Raw genomic sequence first — 19259 nt, forward strand, 5'->3', positions numbered from 1 at the left:
CTACCTCATCGCAGCAATAACCTCCGTGTGTTAAATTTAAACGCTAGAAGCCTGCTTAATAAATTTACCGACATTAACTCCTTGGTAACTGCTCCTTCCCCTCACATTATTGGTGTTACTGAAACTTGGTTACATGGTAGCATATACGACTCTGAAGTTGCGTTAAGTGGATTCACGTTGCTGAGAGCTGACAGACCGAATGGTAGAGGCGGTGGTGTCGCCCTCTATATACAGTCACATTTGAAGTTTTCTGTCCCTGAATCTCCATGTGAAATTGAATTGGTTTTGTGTAAAGTTTATTTGGAAAACACATTCACATTAAATGGAGTGTTTTATCGGCCTCCTGGCTCTGATGATAATCAATTATTTCTTCTAAGTAAACTTTTGCATGATTTGAATCCGACAAATATATTACTTAAGGGAGATTTTAATGTGCCAGGTATTCACTGGCCTTCTCTTAGCAATACCGGCCATGATGTCTCTTTGTCAAGAAAATTGTTACACCTTTCCTTATCACTTGGCCTCAAACAAATTGTTCATGCGAACACCAGACAAGCGGCAGTCCTAGATCTAGTTTTTCTCAGCTCTAATCTATTCGAGAATGGTTTTCAGTGCTGTGTTACTGACGGCATATCGGACCATAAGGCTGTATCATTCTCAATCAGCTGCACTGTTCCCAGAGCCCGGTTCGAGTACAGCAGTTTTCGTGACTTCAACCTGACCAATGATGTTGCTATAATTGACGCATTAAGTGAATCCTTTGAAATGTTTGAAAAATTATCTTTGACCAGTGATGTTGGTGCTGTTGTGGGGTTTTTTGAACATGTATTAAATTTGAACATGTGTTAAAACATGTATTAATCACTTTGTACCGCTGAAAACAAAAAAAAAAGAAAAATAGAGATTTGCCATGGATAACAAGAAATCTTCTGCATTTATCGCGTAGTGTTGCAAGATTGCGTAAGTCGAAAAGAAATGGCAGTCCTGTCAAAATTGCAGAGTTCAATGATGCCAAGGAGGAGCTACGCGTCAGGTTAAAGTCTGCCAAGGATTTTTACTATTCCGTTACATTGCCAAAATTAATGAAAACGAACCCTCGCAAATTCTGTAAATCGATACTACCCAGTAACAGTACTTGCAACAGTTTTATAGTTAACGGCGTTCCTGTTTCAGATTCACTGACAATTGCTTTTGCTTTCAATTCCTATTTTCATTCTGTATTCACACTGGATAACTTTATCGTTCCTTCTTTTAGCTGTGACTCTTACCCTCCCATCGAAGATGTCGTCGTCTCTGGTACAGGTGTTCTCAATATGATCCTCCAATTAGATACTAAAAAGAGCTGTGGCCCAGATGACATACCTAACTCCTTCCTTGTTCGCTACTCACTTTGGACAAGCCGATATCTTACCACAATCTTGCGTAAATCATTATCCACCAGCACTGTTCCCCACTCCTGGAAGCTTGCCAAGGTAATTCCATTGTTCAAATCCGGTAGTACTCAACTACTGCAGAACTACAGACCTATCTCCTTAACAGCCCATTCATGCAAGTTACTCGAACATGTTATTTTCAAACATATCATTGAATTTCTTGAAACCCACAACATCCTAAACATTTACCAGCATGGTTTCCGTCAAGGCCTGAGCACCACTGCCCAACGAATTGAATTTGCGCACGACATTTCTCAGTCATTAGATTTAGGTAGACAGGTCGACAGCATTTTTGTTGATATATCTAAAGCTTTCGAAACTGTCCCACACCCTAAACTCCTACACAAACTTAACTCTGTTCTAAAAAACCCTTCCTTGGTTGGTTGGATATCCAGTTTCTTAAATCAGCGTTCCCAGTCTGTATACTTTAATTCATCTATTTCCACTCCTGTTAGTGTTTCATCCGGCGTTCCGCAAGGTTCCGTTTTAGGCCCGCTTCTTTTCTTATTATATATTAACGACCTGCCATGTTGTGTATCTGTAAAAATTCGTCTTTACGCTGATGACTGCGTCTTATATCACGAGATTAATACGCCACTTGACCATGAAACACTTAACGACTCATTTTCTAATTTTTGTAAATGGTGCAAAGAATGGCAAATGAATATTAATTTCTCTAAAACTGTTTCCATGTCCTTTTCTAGACGCCCATCTCGTTCACATTTCACCTACAGTTTTCACGGTCAGGATTTAGAACGAGTCACCGAATATAAATACCTCGGCCTTCATTTCTCTCATGACATCTCATGGTCTAAACACATTGACATCATATGTAACAAAGCTTTTAAACGTCTCGGATACCTCCATCATACACTGCGTAAAGCCCCAAAGGATGCCAGACTGCTCACATATAAAACACTTATCCGCCCCATTCTTGATTATGCCTGTATCGTATGGAACCCTTATAAGAAATCCGATATCAAAAAATTAGAATCAGTTCAAAAGAAATCAGTACGCTTCATCTTTCACAACTACGGCCGCGATTTTTCCCCTTCTTTCCATAATATAGATTTAGGTCTCAGAGCCCTATCATCTCGCCGTCAAATAGAATGTTTGAAGTTATTGCACATATTGGTTCACTCTCAGCGCCTTCCATCACTAAATAATTATTTGAACATTAGCAAGCCTTCCATAACTAGAAGTTCCCAAAGCCTAAATCACATCCCTTTCTTTTCCTGCACTGAGACATTCAAACATAGCTTCTTTCCTCTGACCATTGTGGGCCTCGGCCCTCACTCAGGGCGGTTCGTGAGCCGCCACCCATGCGACAAACGACCGGCAACAACGTGAACAAAAGAAACCGCTTTAATTTGAGCAGTCAAAAATAAACTCTATGATGAAAGGCATGGTGAAACGCATGGTGAAAGAAAACAATCTTGCGAGTTGCTGCACAGCACCGTACAAGGAAGCGAGCATCGATAACACGCCACACAACCAGGTGGAAACACAAGAGCCAAGCCGCATGTGGTGAGGCCGGAAAGCGCCTGCGCTGCCGGACAAAAACACGACGCTTCGAAAACGCACACACTCACGTAGAGCTCCCGGCGAACGCCGCTGCCCGGGCCGTCCAGAGGTAAAAAAGCCTCCTGCGGCTGTTTGCTCGTCGCTTATCTAGACGCTCGGCGAATCACGTGCAACGTTACGCGTCAGAGTCCAGGCTGCCTGACAGGCGCAGTAGCGTCGGTGCCGGCCGAGTGTGGCCGGCTGCGTTGTTGCATTGATATGCTCCAAAACAGAGGGGCCGAGGGCCCCACACTCCCCCCTCACAAGACGGTACCCCTCCCTGGGGTTAAAAAGAGAACTGTAATATTGTTCATATTGAGGTTCAAAAGGCACTGCATGGGTGTTCACGACAAATTAGACATCGTCTAAGTCCAAGAGGTTGTCAGCTGCCACCGCGTCTTGAACTGCAGGTGCTTGGGGCAGGCTTTGGCTGTGGATTAGAGCTGCGGCGAACTCTGTGAGCAGGCGGCGCCTAGCGTCATTTGAAGCACCCGGCTGCAGAGCCTGGCGCAATGTGTCGTGCAGCCGCTGCTGCTCCTGGTGTAGCGCGCTGATGGAGTGCGCCTCTTGAAAGATTATGCATGTATCGCATAGTGAGCACCAGCCTACGTTGGCATCCTCGGGGAGGGGCCGGATGGGGTCTCTACGGCGATGCTCCTCCACGGTATGGCCGGTGAATGGCGGTGGTGCCGGTAGACTGCCTCTCTCCGGCCGTACCTGCGTCTCCTAGGCGGAGGCCGATGCAAAGCACGCCACCGTGCCGTTGCCGATGTGGCACCAAGTTGCCACGTGCCGCCAGCGCCCGGGAACCTCGTCCCTTGCTTGCCGACGCCGTGGGGGAGCAAGATAGGCGGGTCGACTGTACGGAGTCTGGACCGTCCTGCGATGACTGCGGCTGCGGTAGGCCGCGGAGCTGCCATCATAGCTGGGAAGGCTCCTTTCGTTGAGGTGATCACGTGGCATCCTGTAGAGCAACGGAAAAGGATGGGGACAACAAGGATCGGTCTGCGTATGGACGTTCCAATTCGGGTGCAGCGACAACTATGAAAGTGTTGTAAAGTCCAAGACACCGTTACTAGTGGTTTAGACGCTCGTAGTAAGGTCTTAGATCATTGATGTTAACGGGGCCAATTGTCCGACCACCATGCATGTTTCGGAGAAGGTAGGCTAGACTGCTGACGCGTTTTATTATTAAGAAAGGGCCCTCCCATCGCGGCACGAGGGAGGCTGCAAACCCCTTTGCAGCATCGCTGAGTGGGTGTGTGCGGCGGAGGACCTTGTCGCCAGCAGTGAATTCCCCGTGTCGCCTTCCCTTGTTGTACTGACTGCATTGCTCCAGGCGGGCGATGTCCAGGTTTTCTCTGGCCTCCTTCAGGGTCCCGGCAAGGCGGCTCGATAGATCCTGGGTGAACCTGGAGTAATTGGATGGTGGTAATTCAGAGCTGGAAGTAACATCGTGCTCGATAGGAAACCGGAGTTCGCGACCAAGAAGAATAGCTGCTGGCGTAAAACCTGTGGATCGGTTCACCGTGGTTCTTGTGGCGAAGGCCATCTCCTGGATTCGAGCGTCCCAGTCCTTGTGGCGTTCTGTGAAAGCCACCAGCATTGTCTTCAGGTTTCTGTTGACCCGCTCTGTAATGTTCACTTGAGGGTGGCAGGGTGTCGTTTTTTTGTGCTGTACTTCGAGAGCTTTACAGAGTCAGTAAAGGTCCTGCTCGTGAAATAACTTGCGTTGTCAGTTATAAGCTGCGCTGGGAAGCCAAAACGGGTGAACGTTTCTAGCAGCTTATCCCAAATTAGCTTAGAGTCGAGCTTTCGCAGTGCGTATAGTTCTACCCATTTTGAGAAGTGATCAGTGAGCACTAACAAATAGCGATTCCCTCTCACCGATCGGGGGTAGGGACCCATTACGTCACAGGCCACGATTTCCCATGCGTATCGACTCTCTACGGGTTGCATGAAGCCCGGTGGTTTCCCTCCCCTCGGCTTCGCGATCTGGCAAGTGTGACAAGCGCGAACATACTTAAGGACGTCCTTTCTCATCTGAGGCCATGTCAAGATACGACACAACTTGTCATACGTTTTCCTACCATCGCTATGACCCGCGAGGCATGTGTCATGGTAGTACTCGAGGAAGGCTTTGCGAAGGCTCCTAGGGACAACGACCCGAAAGGGGGACTCACCGCCGTCCGCATCAGCAGTAGGTATATACTGCAAGAGTAGGCCGTCAACTGCTTCCAGGTAACTGTCGTAGTTGCCGGCTGGTACTGTGCTGGGCCTGCTCAGACACTGGCGTATCTGGATGCACTGGTCATCAGTGTTCTGGGCGTTCAGGAGCTGTTGCCTAGAGACTAATGTTCCCCAGGCGTCTGCGGGCGCTGCTACAGCCAGGACTGCAGGTGTTGGCCCCCCTTCTCCGGGAAGTGGAGCTCTGGACAGGGCGTCTGCTACCTTATTGAAGGTTCCCTTGCGGTATTCCACCCTGTAATGGTAATTTTGGATGGCGAGAGCCCAGCGGGCCAGGCGGCCAGCTGGGTTTTGCAACTTTGAGAGCCATGACAATGCCTGGTGATCTGTTTGAATGGTGAACTCGGCTCCATCCAAATACATGTCAAATTTCTTTAGTGCGAAAACTATCGCTAGCCACTCCTTCTCTGTCACGCTATAGTTGCGCTCTGGCCCAGTAAGGGTATGACTCGCAAATGCCAAAGGGCAAAGCTTCCCTTGATGCTCCTGAAGCAATACCGCACCTATGCCGTACTCACTTGCGTCCGTTTGCACCGTGAATGGCAGGCTGAGGTCGGGAAGCCGTAGGCGTGCCGTATCCGCGATCGCTGCGGACAACGCTCGAAATGATCCATCCTCAGTGTCCGTCCAGGACCAACGGGCGCCTTTCCGAAGTAGCTGATGGAGGGGCCGTGCTAGGTCGGCGCAGTTCGGAATGAAGTGCCGGTAGAATCCTACCATGCCCAAAAAGCGCTGGAGGCTCTTGACGTCTGTCGGCGGTGGGAACTTCAGTATGGCCTGGAGTTTTTCTTCATCTGGGCGGACTGTGCCTTGCTCCAATACGAAACCAAGGAGGTTGATTCTATTTGCCACCAACTGGACCTTGCTGGGATTAATGGTGATACCTGAATTCTGCATTCGCTGAATAATGTTGGTTAGATGATTGAGGTGTTCTTCTAGACTCTCCGAGAACACTACTACATCATCCATGTTGGCCATAGCGTAGTTAAACTTAGCGTCTCCGAGCACAATATCCATTACTCGCTGAAAAGTGGCAGGTGAATTACACAAACCGAAGGGTAGCCGTACAAACTCGAACAGTCCTCGATGGCAAGTAAAGGCAGTTTTTTCAATGTCATTACGGTCAATCGGGATCTGCAGAAAACCTCTGCTACAGTCAAGAGTAGTAAAAAACTTTGCTGATCCAAGTGAATACATGACCGATTCGACAGATGGAAAGGGGTAGGAGTCTCGAACTGTTGCAGCGTTCAGCCGCCGATAATCGACGCACAACCGTGCTGTGCCGTCTTTCTTATGCGCGAGAACAACAGGGAATGCCCAAGGACTTTTTGAGGGTTTCACCGCACCAGCGGCCAGCATTTCGTTGAGGGCACCATCCAACAGTGCTCGCTTGTGGACGCTCAAGGGCCTTGGGTTGAACCGGATCGGACGAGCACTGCTGGTGTCGATCCTGTGAGTTAGAACTTTGACCTTCCCAGGGGCCTCCGTGAACATTGCTGCGAAGGGCCTCAGGGTCCTCTCGATTCTGCACCTTTCAGCTGGTGATCCCCTAAAACACTTCAAAACCGTGAGAATACCACCTCCAGTGACGGTGTCCGAATGGCTGTTTGTGGACAGTAACTGTGAATGCAAAGCACCAGGTTGTGCTGTGAACTTAAATTCCGCAGTATTGATGCCGTACTGGTAAGTTTGGTTTCGAAGGTCTATCACGATTCCCGCCTTGGCTATGAAGTTACGGCCCAATATCACTGGACAGGAAAGGCCGGGAAGGTGTAGGAAGCGCTGTCTAATCTTTCGCCCATTGATAGTGACTGTTAAACGGGCTGCCGAGGTGGCAGACGCTACGTGAGTAGACGCCATACGTAGGTTGGTGCTTACACTCCGTAACCGGAGGTGTTTCGCATCACAGGCGTTTTTAACTCTATCGCCGAAAACTGAAACTGTAGAGCCTGTGTCTAAAAGCGCAGGCACTTCTATTCCGGCCACATTCACCGCAATCAGCGGCATATTGTCAAGGTGGGTCTCATTACAACGAGATGTTGACGGAACAGCGCTCACCGTTTGTTCCTGAAGCTTTTTGGGTAATGCCGGAGGCTCCCACGTTGATCTGGGCCGGGTGAGCGGTTCTCGTGTCTGCTTCACCGGCGGTCGTTCACGATTGAATTTTGTGGCAGCAGGATGGTGCGACGACCAAAATGTCCTGCATCGTGGTGTGGTTCTGGCCCCCCGAACTCCGTCAGCAGTAGGGGGCGAACGACGACTTGCACCCACAACTCCGTCAGCAGGAGGGGGCGAACGACGACTTGCACCCACAACTCCGTCAGCAGGAGGGGGCGAACGACGACTTGCACCCACAACTCCGTCAGCAGGAGGGGGCGAACGACGACTTGCACCCACAACTCCGTCAGCAGGAGGGGGCGAACGACGACTTGCACCCACAACTCCGTCAGCAGGAGGGGGCGAACGACGACTTGCACCCACAACTCCGTCAGCAGAAGGGGGCGAACGACGGCTTGCACCCACAACTCCGTCAGCAGGAGGGGGCGATGACGACTTGCATTTGACACCGCGGGGCAGTCGGCAGGTGCTGCAGGTTGTGTACACGGCACGCCTACCGGCACTTCATGGCAGGCTGCAAGGAGGCTGGGCGGCTGCAGGGAGGCGCCCGGGACCGGTAGGTTGCGGGCCGGCAAGTGGTCATAACTGCTTACCACCGCCGGCCGTCGTCGTTTCCCTGCTTACGAGAGCCGCGGGGACTTGGGCACTGGCTTCTGTAGTGGCCTCGACCACCACACTGGAAACAGACCGGAAAGTCAGTGTTTGTGTCGTCCATACCTTGCCGCGTGCTTGGATCCGCAGACCGGCGACGGCCTTGGGTACGCCGTGGGGGTGCTCCCGGGTTCCGGCCTCGGAGTGGGGAGGGGCCCGGTGATCCAAGAGCTTGGTAGCTGAACGGGTCCACCGAGCGAGGCAGGGGCGGAGGCAAACGAGGTCCCCCATTTGCAGTGAGCGCACCAGGCCACGCGCATGAGGGCTCCACGGCGGTTTCTGGAGGGGGCGGAGGCCGATAGGACAATTCGGCTAACATGGCGGCCTGGATATCAGAAGCCGCTTTTGCGAGATCGTCCAGTGACGAAAAGCTACGCCCCCGCAAATAGGCCTGAAAGCGTGGGTGGGCTTGGCGTATCGCTCGTGTGACCTTCTCTGTTTCTGGTGCAGAGGGGTCGGCACGCTCATAAAGTTCCTGAAATGAGCGTATATATTCCAAAAGGCTCTCCTCCTCTGCCTGTGTGCGAGTGTACAATTCATCTTTAATGCGGACGGCATAGTCGGGGAAAAGGAACTCTGCCCTTAGCAACTGCTCGAAATGAGTCCAGTTTTGAAATGTCTGTCGACGCCGCCAGCGTGCGGCGGAGCCTTTCAGGGCCACTGGCAAAACGCGTTGTAAAATAATGTCGTCTGGTAGGACTTCCGCGTTACGGTAGTCAAGCATTTCTTGTAGGAAGTCTGCTACAGATTTTTTGTCCGTGTGCCCTTCATATGTCGGCACTGCGAGCTGCAAACGGAAGGTGGGTGGTTCAGTTTGTGCCTGTCGCTCAAGCAGCGTAGTTATCCGGCTCAAAACGTCGGTCATATCTGCCGCGGCCGCCCCTTTTTCCTCGTTGTCAGACATTCTGTCAGTCGTGTGGTTGGATGGCTCGTTACGATTACTAAGTTTACCTGAGCGTAGAAGCATTAGAAATGGAACTGTCCGAGGAGACAGTTCCACGGCAAGTTACTGGGGCTGGCTCCGGACGGGGGTGGTTCTCTTGCATTGGCGGTCCTCGCGGCACGGGTGCGGGCTCAAAGTGGCGGGTAACAACTCCCTGAAGGCTCAGAAAAAATCCCGTTGGGCGCCAAATGTGGGCCTCGGCCCTCACTCAGGGGGGTTCGTGAGCCGCCACCCATGGGACAAACGACCGGCAACAACGTGAACAAAAGAAACCGCTTTAATTTGAGCAGTCAAAAATAAACTCTATGATGAAAGGCATTGTGAAACGCATGGTGAAAGAAAACAATCTTGCGAGTTGCTGCACAGCACCGTACAAGGAAGCGAGCATCGATAACACGCCACACAACCAGGTGGAAACACAAGAGCCAAGCCGCATGTGGCGAGGCCGGAAAGCGCCTGCGCTGCCGGACAAAAACACGACGCTTCGAAAACGCACACACTCACGTAGAGCTCCCGGCGAACGCCGCTGCCCGGGCCGTCCAGCGGGAAAAAAGCCTCCTACGGCTCTTTGCTCGTCGCTTATCTAGACGCTCGGCGAGTAACGTGCAACGTTACGCGTCAGAGTCCAGGCTGCCTGACATGCTCAGTAGCGTCGGCGCCGGCCGAGTGCGGCCGGCTGCGTTGTTGCATTGATATGCTCCAAAACAGAGGGGCCGAGGGCCCCACACCATTGAACTCTGGAATTCGCTGCCTGGACACGTCCGCTCGCTACCAAATGAAGAATTTTTTAAAGCATTGCTTCCTAATGCCTTTTTATATATGTGTATGTATATGTGTATGTGTATGTATATATATATATATATATATATATATATATATATATATATATATACATATATATGTACATATATATATGTTTGTATTTGCTTGGTACAGTTTGCTTTGTGTGCCCACTCCTGCCATAGCCTCATTGAGGCTGCAGTATGTACAAATAAAAAATAAAAAAAAATATATGTAAATTTCATGACAAAGTATTCGTAAGCGTGACACCCAAACTTGTACTTGGCCTCTTCCAAGAAAGGTGAAGAACCTAGCCTGTAGATAAAAGAGAGCGGAGCTTTTCTGTGAGCGAAGCGAAGAACGACGGTCTTATCAGTGTTAACTTTCATGTGCCACGTTTTACACCATTCATAAATCTTACCCAAAGAGGAGTTAAGATTTATTTGGTCATTATTAGAAGGTATTTCTTGAAAAAGCACACAATCATCTGCAAACAGCCTGATATGCACGTTGTGATCAAGGTCAGCTGTAAGATCATTAATATATAATAAAAACAATATTGGCCCCAGCACGCTTCCTTGGGGCACACCAGAGCCGACCGTAAGGCAACCTGATTGTTCCTCATTAACTTCTACAAATTGGTACCAATTGGTTAAATAGTTTTTATCCATATTGTTACGTGGACGACGTCCGAAAGCTGTCCGCACAACTAACGTTGATCAGAGCACCGATTTCACAACCCTCAGCGTCGTCGTCTTCTCGGTGTCTGACTCACTTCTTCATCCTCAGCACGACTAGCTAATACCACTAAGTAACACTACCCCCTCGGGAAAAGCACACTCCCGGTGCGGTCTACGTTGACGAAATAGAACGCGCATAATAGGGCTTCAGATGGGACACATGCACTATTTCGGAGGTTGGTGCTGTGGACGAGGACTTCGGTAGCACAGACTCAACTTCGTATGTGACGTCGGTCACAGGGCGCAAAACACGGTAAGGGTCAATGTAACGGGGCAACAGTTTTTCACACAAGCCTACTCGACGGCACAGGAGCCACAACAAGACGAGAGATCCAGGAGTGTAGTGGACATCACGGTGGCGACTGTCCTACCGGAACTTTTGAGAATCATGGGATGCAGAGAGCCTGACACGAGCTATCCGGCGGGCATCATGAGCGCGGACAACGGCATCACTGGCGTAAGTACTGGAGGCGTCTGCCGCGGGCAGGTGTCGAAGGGCAGTAACGGGTGTCGGCCAAATATACATAAAATTGGGAGTATCCAGCGGTAGAATGGACAGAGGAATTGTAGGCGAACGTCACAAAAGGGAGATGAACGTCCCAATCGCGGTGGTCGGCAGACATACATAACCAGCATATCTTAGAGGGTACGGTTTAGACGTTCCGTGAGGCCGTTGGTCTGGGGGTGATAGGCGGTGATGAATTTGTGGCGGACGGAGCATGAACGGAGAATTTAGTCAACCACTCGCGACAGGAAGCAACGGCCATGGTCAGTTAGTAGTTCACGAGGAGCAACATGATGGATTACGTTTTCTAGAAGAAGTCAGTGACGTCTGTGGCACAGCTGGTCGGAATGGCTCGGGTAATAGTGTACCGAGTAGCGTAATCGATGGCGACGGCGATCCATTTGTTCCCGGAGGCGGAAACTGGGAAGGGGCCAAGAAGGTCAACGCCTGCACAGGAAAACGGATCAGCCGGCATGGGGATTGGCTGCAAATGACCTGAAGGCAATATTGTGGGCTTCTTCCGACGTTGACCCGGTTCACCTGCGGCAATGTACTGCTGGGAAGAGCGGTAGAGCCCCAGCCAGTAGACACGTCAGCGCAGGCTGTCATATGTGCGAGATACACCCGGGTGGCCAGCCGTGGGAGCATCATGAAACTGTTCAAGGATGGTGGAACGCAGGTGTTGGGGAACGACGAGCAAAAGGTCTGTGCCATCTGGTCGCATATTACGTCGGTATAGGGTGTTCTCGTGGAGAACAAATAAGGCGGGAGATGGATCAGGGTGGTCGGAGGTAAGACGGAGGATAATGGAATGCAGCGAAGGGTCTAAGTGCTGTTGGTCGGAAATGTTAGAAAAGGCCGAGACAGACAAGACACATGCGTCATCGTCAGAGTCGGTAGGACTAGGGGAGTCGACGGGATGGCGGGACAAGCAGTCTGCATCTTGGTGAAGCCGGCCGGACTTGTAGACGACAGAAAAAGTATATTCTTGTAACCGTAGCGTCCACCGCCCCAAACGACCAGTAGGATCTTTGAGAGAGGAAAGCCAACACAAGGCATGATGGTCTGTTGCAACAGTAAATGGGCGATCAAACAATAAGGGCGGAATTTCGTAATAGCCCAGACAAGCGCCAGGCACTCTCGCTCTGTGATAGAATAATTTTGTTCGGGCGTTGAGAGGAGGCGGCTGGCATACGCAATCACCGTTGTACGGCCGTGTTGTCGTTGAGTAAGTACAGCTCCTATGCCATGGCCACTTTCGGCGGTTCGGAGTTCAGTGTTGGCGGATGGGTTGAAATGGACCAAGACGGGTGGAGTTGTGAGAGCAGCAATAAGTTCCGAGAAAGATGCAGCTTGTTCAGGCCCCCAGGAGAATGAAACGTCTTTCTTGAGGAGGCGGGTGAGAGGACTAGCAAGGGCTGCGAAGTTCGAGACGAATTTTCAAACATATGAACATAGACCAATAAAACTGCGAACATCGCTGGATGATCGCGGAGTGGGAAAATCTCTGACGGCACGAATCTTGTCAGGGTCAGGCTGAACGCCGGAAGCATTAACCAGTTGACCAAGGACTTTGATTTCTCGGTGACCGAAGCTGCACTTCTTGGAGTTTACTTGAAGTCCGGCGCGGCGAAAAAGCGAAAGGATTGTAGAAAGGCGAAGGAGATGGCTGTCAAATGTAGAGGAGAAAACAATTACGTCGTCAAGATAACATAAACAGGTGGTCCACTTGAAGCCTCTGAGCAAAGAGTCCATCATGCGTTCGAAGGTTGCTGGGGCATTGCAAAGGCCAAAAGGCATGACTTTAAATTGATAGAGGTCGTCAGGGGTGAAGAATGCTGTTTTTTCACGGTCTCTCTCGTCGACGGAGACCTGCCAGTAGCCGGAACGAAGGTCGATGAACAAAACGTAGCTGGCTCCGTGAAAACTATCAAGCGAGTCGTCGATACGCGGAATGGGATAGACATCTTTTTTGGTTATCTTGTTCAAATGGCGGTAGTCAAAGCAGAATCTCCAACTGTTATCTTTCTTCTTGACCAACACGACAGGGGACGCCCAGGAGCTACTGGAAGGCTCGATTACGTCGTTCGCTTACATCTTCTCGACCACCGTTTGAATGACGCGTCGCTCGGCAAGAAAAACACGATAGGGCCGCCTGTGAATAGGACTGGCGTCTCCGGTGTCAATGCGGTGGCTGACAACTGTATTTTGACCCGTTGGGCGGGTTCCGAAGTCAAAAAGGTCACTGTAGGTGAGTAAAAGCTTGTGTAACTCAGCGGCGAAATCAGGTTGGAGATCACCTGCAATCATGCTGTTAAGAGGATCAGGGCGCGATGTGGAGGACGAGGGAGTGGTTGCAGGGACGGCAGATGAATGATCCGTAGTCAGGGCTGATATGGCACAGTCGGTCATTGGGGACAGCGCAGCGAGTGAAATTCCCTTGGGCAGAATTTGAGTTGACAAGCTGAAGTTAAGGACAGGGAAAGTGGTGCCGTTCTGAGATATGTGCACAATAAGATGAGGAAGGGTGACGTGCCGCTGCAGCATGACATTAGTAATAGGACACGCGAGATAGTCGCCGTCCGGGATGGGTGGGAATGGCGACATAGGGATGTAAACGGCAGTTTCAAGAGGAAGGCGGCTGAACTGTGCTGATCGAAGGCGAGGTGAGCAGGAGGGGTCTTCAGAGCAGAGCGGATGGTCCAAGCGAAGTAGGCCGGTAGAGCAGTCAATAAGGGCAGAGTGGGCAGTTAAAAAGTCAATGCCAACGATAACGTCGTGGGGCATTCATGTAGGACGGTGAACAACACTGGGGCATGACGGTCAGCAATTGTAACTCGCGCCGTACACATGCCAACCACGGCAGTAGGGCTACCATTGGCGACGCGAACTCTGGACGAGACGGCTGGCGTAAGGACTTTCTTAAGGCGACGGCGAAATGAGGAGCTGAGAACGGACAGTTGGGCGCCTGTATCAATTAGAGCAGGAACGGAAACTCCATCCACAAGGACGTCGATACGGTTATTTTGTATGGCAGGGGTCAGCAGACGTTTTTTGGTCCGGGTCATAAATGCAGCGTCACCTCCGGGAGCTGCATTGGCTAGTTTTCCGGTTAGTGGCCAGAACAGGACGGTGACGAATTGCGGCGAGGAAGAGGAGAAAGCGAATGTCGTGTTTGCGGGGATGGTGAACGGTTGACAGCACGGACAGTGGAACCGGGGTCAGCACGGGTCTGGTCGGGGCGAGGTGAGGAATAGCGAGGGACATAGTCTCCGCGGCGGTCGACGTGGGTGTATTGGCGAGATAGCGTGTATCAGCGGCTACTGCAGTGACGGGAAATGTGGCCAACGCGAGAACAAGTAAAACAGATGGGGCGATTGTCGTGGGTACGCCATTCATTGGGGTTGCGGTACCGATAACGGGGCGAGAAACAGACGTTGGTTGAGGCAGCAGCAATTACTGGAGGGGCAGGTCCTGAATCCACGGTGCCGGTGGCGCTGGTAGAAGGGAGGCCCATATTCGCAACCTCTTGGCGAACAACAGCCTTAATAAGTGATATAGTAGCCAGGGTGTTGTCGGGTGTATGCGACAGTGCGGCCGCCGGAGTCATTGCCTCAAGCTCTTGGCGGAGAATGCGTGTCAAAGTGCTGTCGTTAGCAGGCGGTCGAGGAGTCAGGATATCGATACAGGAGGAGCTTGCAGCCGTGTTCGGCAGCCTGTCAAAACGGTGAGATATGCGCCTTTGTTTTGCCTGCTCGAAACGTCAACACACCTGCAGCACAGAGTTCACGGTGGAGCAATCCCTGCACAGCAGGAGGTTGAAGGCATCGTCGGCAATGCCTTGTACTATATTGCCGACTTTATCCTCCTCAGGCATGCCTTGGTCGACTTTGCGGCATAGAGACAGGACGTCTTGGATGTAAGTGAGATAAGACTCCGTAAACTTTTCAGCGCGAGAGGCGAGCGCTTTCTTGGCGGCGATGTGGCGGCTAATAGGCTTTCCAAATAGATCGTAAAGCTTCTGCTTGCTGATATCCCAAGATGTTAGCTCGTCTTCGTGGGTTTCAAACCACAACAGTGCGGTCCCAGCAAAGTAAAAGATTACATTCGCGAGCATGAGTGTGGCATCCCACCTGTTGTGCTTGCTCACGCGCTCGTATAGGTCTAGCCAGTCATCTACGACGACGTCGTCGGTGGCGCAGAAGGTTCCGGGGTCACGGGGGTGGGCCATTACAACAGCTGGTGCGGCGGCTGTAGAGGTAGAGGCGTCTGTAGTCATTTTAGTGGTCCCGACGTGGCGGCCGCTGCGGAGATTCAGCTAGTGACAGGGGATCGAATAGATTCACCTCCACCAAGAGATGTTACGTGGAAGATCTACAGTCTGAAAGCTGTCCGCACAACTAACGTTGATCAGAGCACGTGAAAGTTAAACACATTTAACACCATTCGGCGTACCAGAAATGCAATACGTTCGGGGTTTCATCAGCTCCAGGTGATGTTTTGGAGTCTAGATTGATCAAAAGTACAGATACACCTACCTGACTAATCTTGATGTCACCAATTGGCAGCATAATTTCATTGACTAGGGAGTGTGGGATAATACTGTCACCATGCTTAAACTGTATCTAATCAACACAAACCAAGTTTAATAGGAAATTGGAGAATATTTTGCTTTTGGAATTTATTTTTACAATAAACAGAGTGGCACTTAAGAAACAAGTATGTAGTGCCCGGTTACCCCACATGAAACTATAGCACTTCTGTTTCTGTTCATCAGGGCTGAATAAAGTTGATTTGATTTGAAATTGCTCAAAAGCGTTGAACATGGGCGTGCATGAAATTAACGGGTCTATACAGGCAGTCGTTCATACAGTTAAACAACCTACTGCGTATTCCCGAATCTCTCAAGTAGTCGAGAATGTCGTCCCTCCAGGTTGCATCGAGTGCCTTCATATCAAGGATTTCAATAAAACAGTGTTTTTCCCGCATTAAACTCTGACAGCAGTGTGGAACGTACACTGCAGAAATGCGAAAGCCTAAGCGTTGCTGGTGCACGCGGTGCATCACGTTCGCTCTCATTGTCATTTGTGGGGTTTTACTAAGAGGATAAATGCATTTTCCCCGCTTAGTCGCGGCTGACAGTTCCAAACGCCGACCCCACCTAATGATCGCGTGCACGCCGACCACTGCGGGCCTTGCTCTTGGGAACAAAGGAACAACACGTGCTGACAACAAACAGGCATTTATTGCTGCAATAACAACAACGCCAGCTAGCAATAAAACACACTAATGAATCTAGGTCCGATTCACCAACAAGGCTACAGATAATGTTCGCCCACGCTAGGGCAGGGAATAGACTCCTAGGCCGGACAGAGCGACAAGGCGGGAAACGTCCCCGAAGGCCTTCGCCGCGCCGGTGACTGCGGAATCGCGCGAGGATCCGTTCGCTCACGCCGAGTTCCCGATGCCGAAGAGAGTTGGCTTTACCCGCGTGTGCAGTGACAAGACCCGGGGTGGCGCTTGTGATGATGATAAACAGCGTTAAGCACCAGGTGAAAAACACAAGGTAGAAATTGGATAAATTCGATGGAAAAGAGCAGAATGTGGAACTATGCCGAGAGTGGAAAATACAAACCAGGAAGGAAGCTTTCTTTGATAACTCAAGAGGCAGTGTCTTACTTTTTGAAACTAAATCAGTATGCCTTAGAACACGCAGCTACAAAAAGAAATTTAATAATGAAGATGACACATGTGCGGTATGTGCTAAATCCATAGAAACAATTGACCACAATATACTCGAATGTAACGGTAATCATCCCGAACTCGACGCAGGCATAGTCACTCTTCCTGAAGCTCTGGGGTTTAGAGATACCAGTGGCGGGATAAATGAACCTGCGGTGGAAGCTAGCAAAAAACGACTGGAAGATTGGTGGCTTAAAAGCAGGGAAGTGACATAATGTTAGTAATGTAGAAACAAAAAATTAATAGAGTGATGGTTTAGTTAACCAATTTAAAACAATGCTTAAGTAATAAGGAGAAAAATAAGCATGATAGCTACTGCTACCACCCCATTTCATAGGGGACGCTCCTCTTTTCCATCCATCCCATGATGAGTCTGTGGTCATTTCCTTCGTAACGGGAGATCAATGGGGTCCCCCGGATAGGACAAAAAGTTGTAAAAAAAAGAAAAACAATATCAGTTTAAACACGCATACACATTGTCGCACAAACACAAACACACTGTGGCAGACACTCAGTGTGACGCTGGTGCCATCTCATGATAGCTAGAGTAACTACTACAGGGAGAAGCCAACTTTAAGGAGAACGAGGAGTATCGTTACCCACATCCCCCAACTTAAATTGACCCACGCGCCTTTAAGTGCATGCTATGGAGATGTGTTCCTGAACATGCATTGAGGCAGGACCTTCCAGCAGAGATTGCGTCGACGACGTACTCGCAGACTTCCTTGGTGCGCCGACGGTAGCGTGAAGGTCTCCGCAGGATGGCTGGCCGTGAGCCTAATTGTCTGTAGGTCGGTACACTGCAGGGCCTGGTCGAAAACTGCGGCCGGGAGTCCGTAGAGGTAGCGCCGCTCTCTGGAAGGCAAATTCAGACGGCGCCAGAGAGGGTACCGAGCCGAGCCAGGTGCTGGTACGGCGCAACACTAGGAATCGCGGGGAGTGAACCATGTGTCCACAGGGCCCGCGAGGGCGGCTGAAAGCTACAGGCCAGGATAGCAGCAGCCAGATGTGACTGCTGACTGGTCTCGCCACGACTGCCCCGGGTGGATGCGCTGAACAGGATACAGGCCGCTCCATTGCAGCAGGCAGCAGCGAGACGATGTGCAGAAGACTGTAAGCCGGGGTGGCTCCGGTGAACCTGCATAACTGCCGTAATGCTCTCCGCATGCATTTAATGGAAGTGACGAGAGGCGGTACCGACATCCACACGGGCCTCGTGGCTCCGTACAAAACTAGCTAGCAAAACGTGTCATGCGGCTGCGAAAAGCAAAGCTCAATTGGACAAAGCTTTTTCTTGCGTTGAACGAGACGGCTTAGTTTGTGCGGAGATACCAAAAGAAAATCAAGAAGTGGGAACCAATGTGCCCCCTTTTTACAACACTACGGTCCTGGCGGTCGTTTCTTCTGGCGTGATGCAGGCAGCTACGAAAGCCTTAGGCCTAACAAACCCTATGACAAAGGCCGCTTTAAAAAATAAGAAAACCCGGAAAAGGGTTACGCGCACACAGCCGCGAGGAGACATGGGCTAGATGGGCTGGTCCTACTCCGCGCACCACACGAAGCAGACTTGCTGCCGGAGCCCACCGTCCGATCATGTCGGAACGCCCGGTGCCTACCTGCAATCCCTGCAAGCTCATTGAGGCATCCGTGGCCCCAGGCCACTCGGCTCCCAGGGCCCGCGACTCCCGGAGGCGCAAAAGAGACGAGAGAAAATATCTGCAAGAAAACTTGGACCACCCACACGGCTTCCATACTCACTCTCATCAGGCCGGCAAGTACTCGGGTGCTAGGCGTCGCACTTCTTCGAAATGACCCCGTTGTCCTCATATTGAAGGAAGTTCTCCAAAGGGTAAAACAATGCACTAAGCACGTCGAAATGTTCAAACATGCTGCATGCCGCAGCATGCAGCAGAAAGCATGCCACAGAACCTAGCGATCAAAATTCAGTCTAGGCCTATGCACTTGTTATGTCTGGACAAGGTGCCTTGCCCCAAGCAAACAGTCGTCCAACGTCTTCAGAGTAGGCCCCACGTTGGGCGCCAGATGTGGGACTTTACTAGGAGGATAAACGCGTTTTCCCCGCTTAGTCGCGGCTGACTGCTCAAACCGGCGACCTCACCCAGTGATCGCGTGCGCTACAGAGCGCACGCCGATTACTGCGGGCCGTGCTCTTGGGAAGAAAAGAACTACAAGTGATTACAACAAACAAGCATTTATTGCTGCAATAAAAACAACCCTAGCTAAAAATAATTAATACGCTAATGAATCTAGGCCGTCCGACTCTCCAGCAAGGATACAGGTGAATGTTCGCCCACGCTATGTAGGGGATAAACTCCCTGGCCGGACAGGGCAACAAGACGGGAAAAGTCCGGCGGTGCCTTGCCGTTGTCAGATGAGGAGAAGGATTAACACCCGGAAGTGCCGTGCCCCAGAGTCACACATCAGCCCATCATCATCCATTTAACACCTCCGGCAAGGTCCCCCCCCCCAGGGTCAAGTGGGGTCCGGAAGAGCTTTTTAGTTCGAGGTTAGGGCCC

General features: G+C 50.9%; 1 protein-coding gene across 1 annotated transcript; it reads right to left on the bottom strand.

Annotated features, from left to right (window-relative positions):
- Positions 1-7742: 7742 nt before the first annotated feature.
- LOC146201278 (uncharacterized) lies at positions 7743-8979 on the bottom strand. Its single transcript, XM_084593009.1, has one exon. The coding sequence runs from the start codon at positions 8977-8979 to the stop codon at positions 7951-7953; it is 1029 nt and encodes a 342-aa protein (XP_084449135.1). The 3' UTR covers positions 7743-7950.
- Positions 8980-19259: the final 10280 nt, after the last annotated feature.

The sequence above is a fragment of the Amblyomma maculatum genome, chromosome 2 (assembly GCF_055883805.1).
Source record: "Amblyomma maculatum isolate TAMU_Amacu chromosome 2, ASM5588380v1, whole genome shotgun sequence".
Lineage (NCBI taxonomy): Eukaryota > Metazoa > Arthropoda > Arachnida > Ixodida > Ixodidae > Amblyomma > Amblyomma maculatum.

Coding starts and splice junctions, on each gene's coding strand:
- LOC146201278 (XM_084593009.1), bottom strand. CDS start 8,979: ATGCTTCTACGCTCAGGTAAACTTAGTAATCGTAACGAGCCATCCAAC.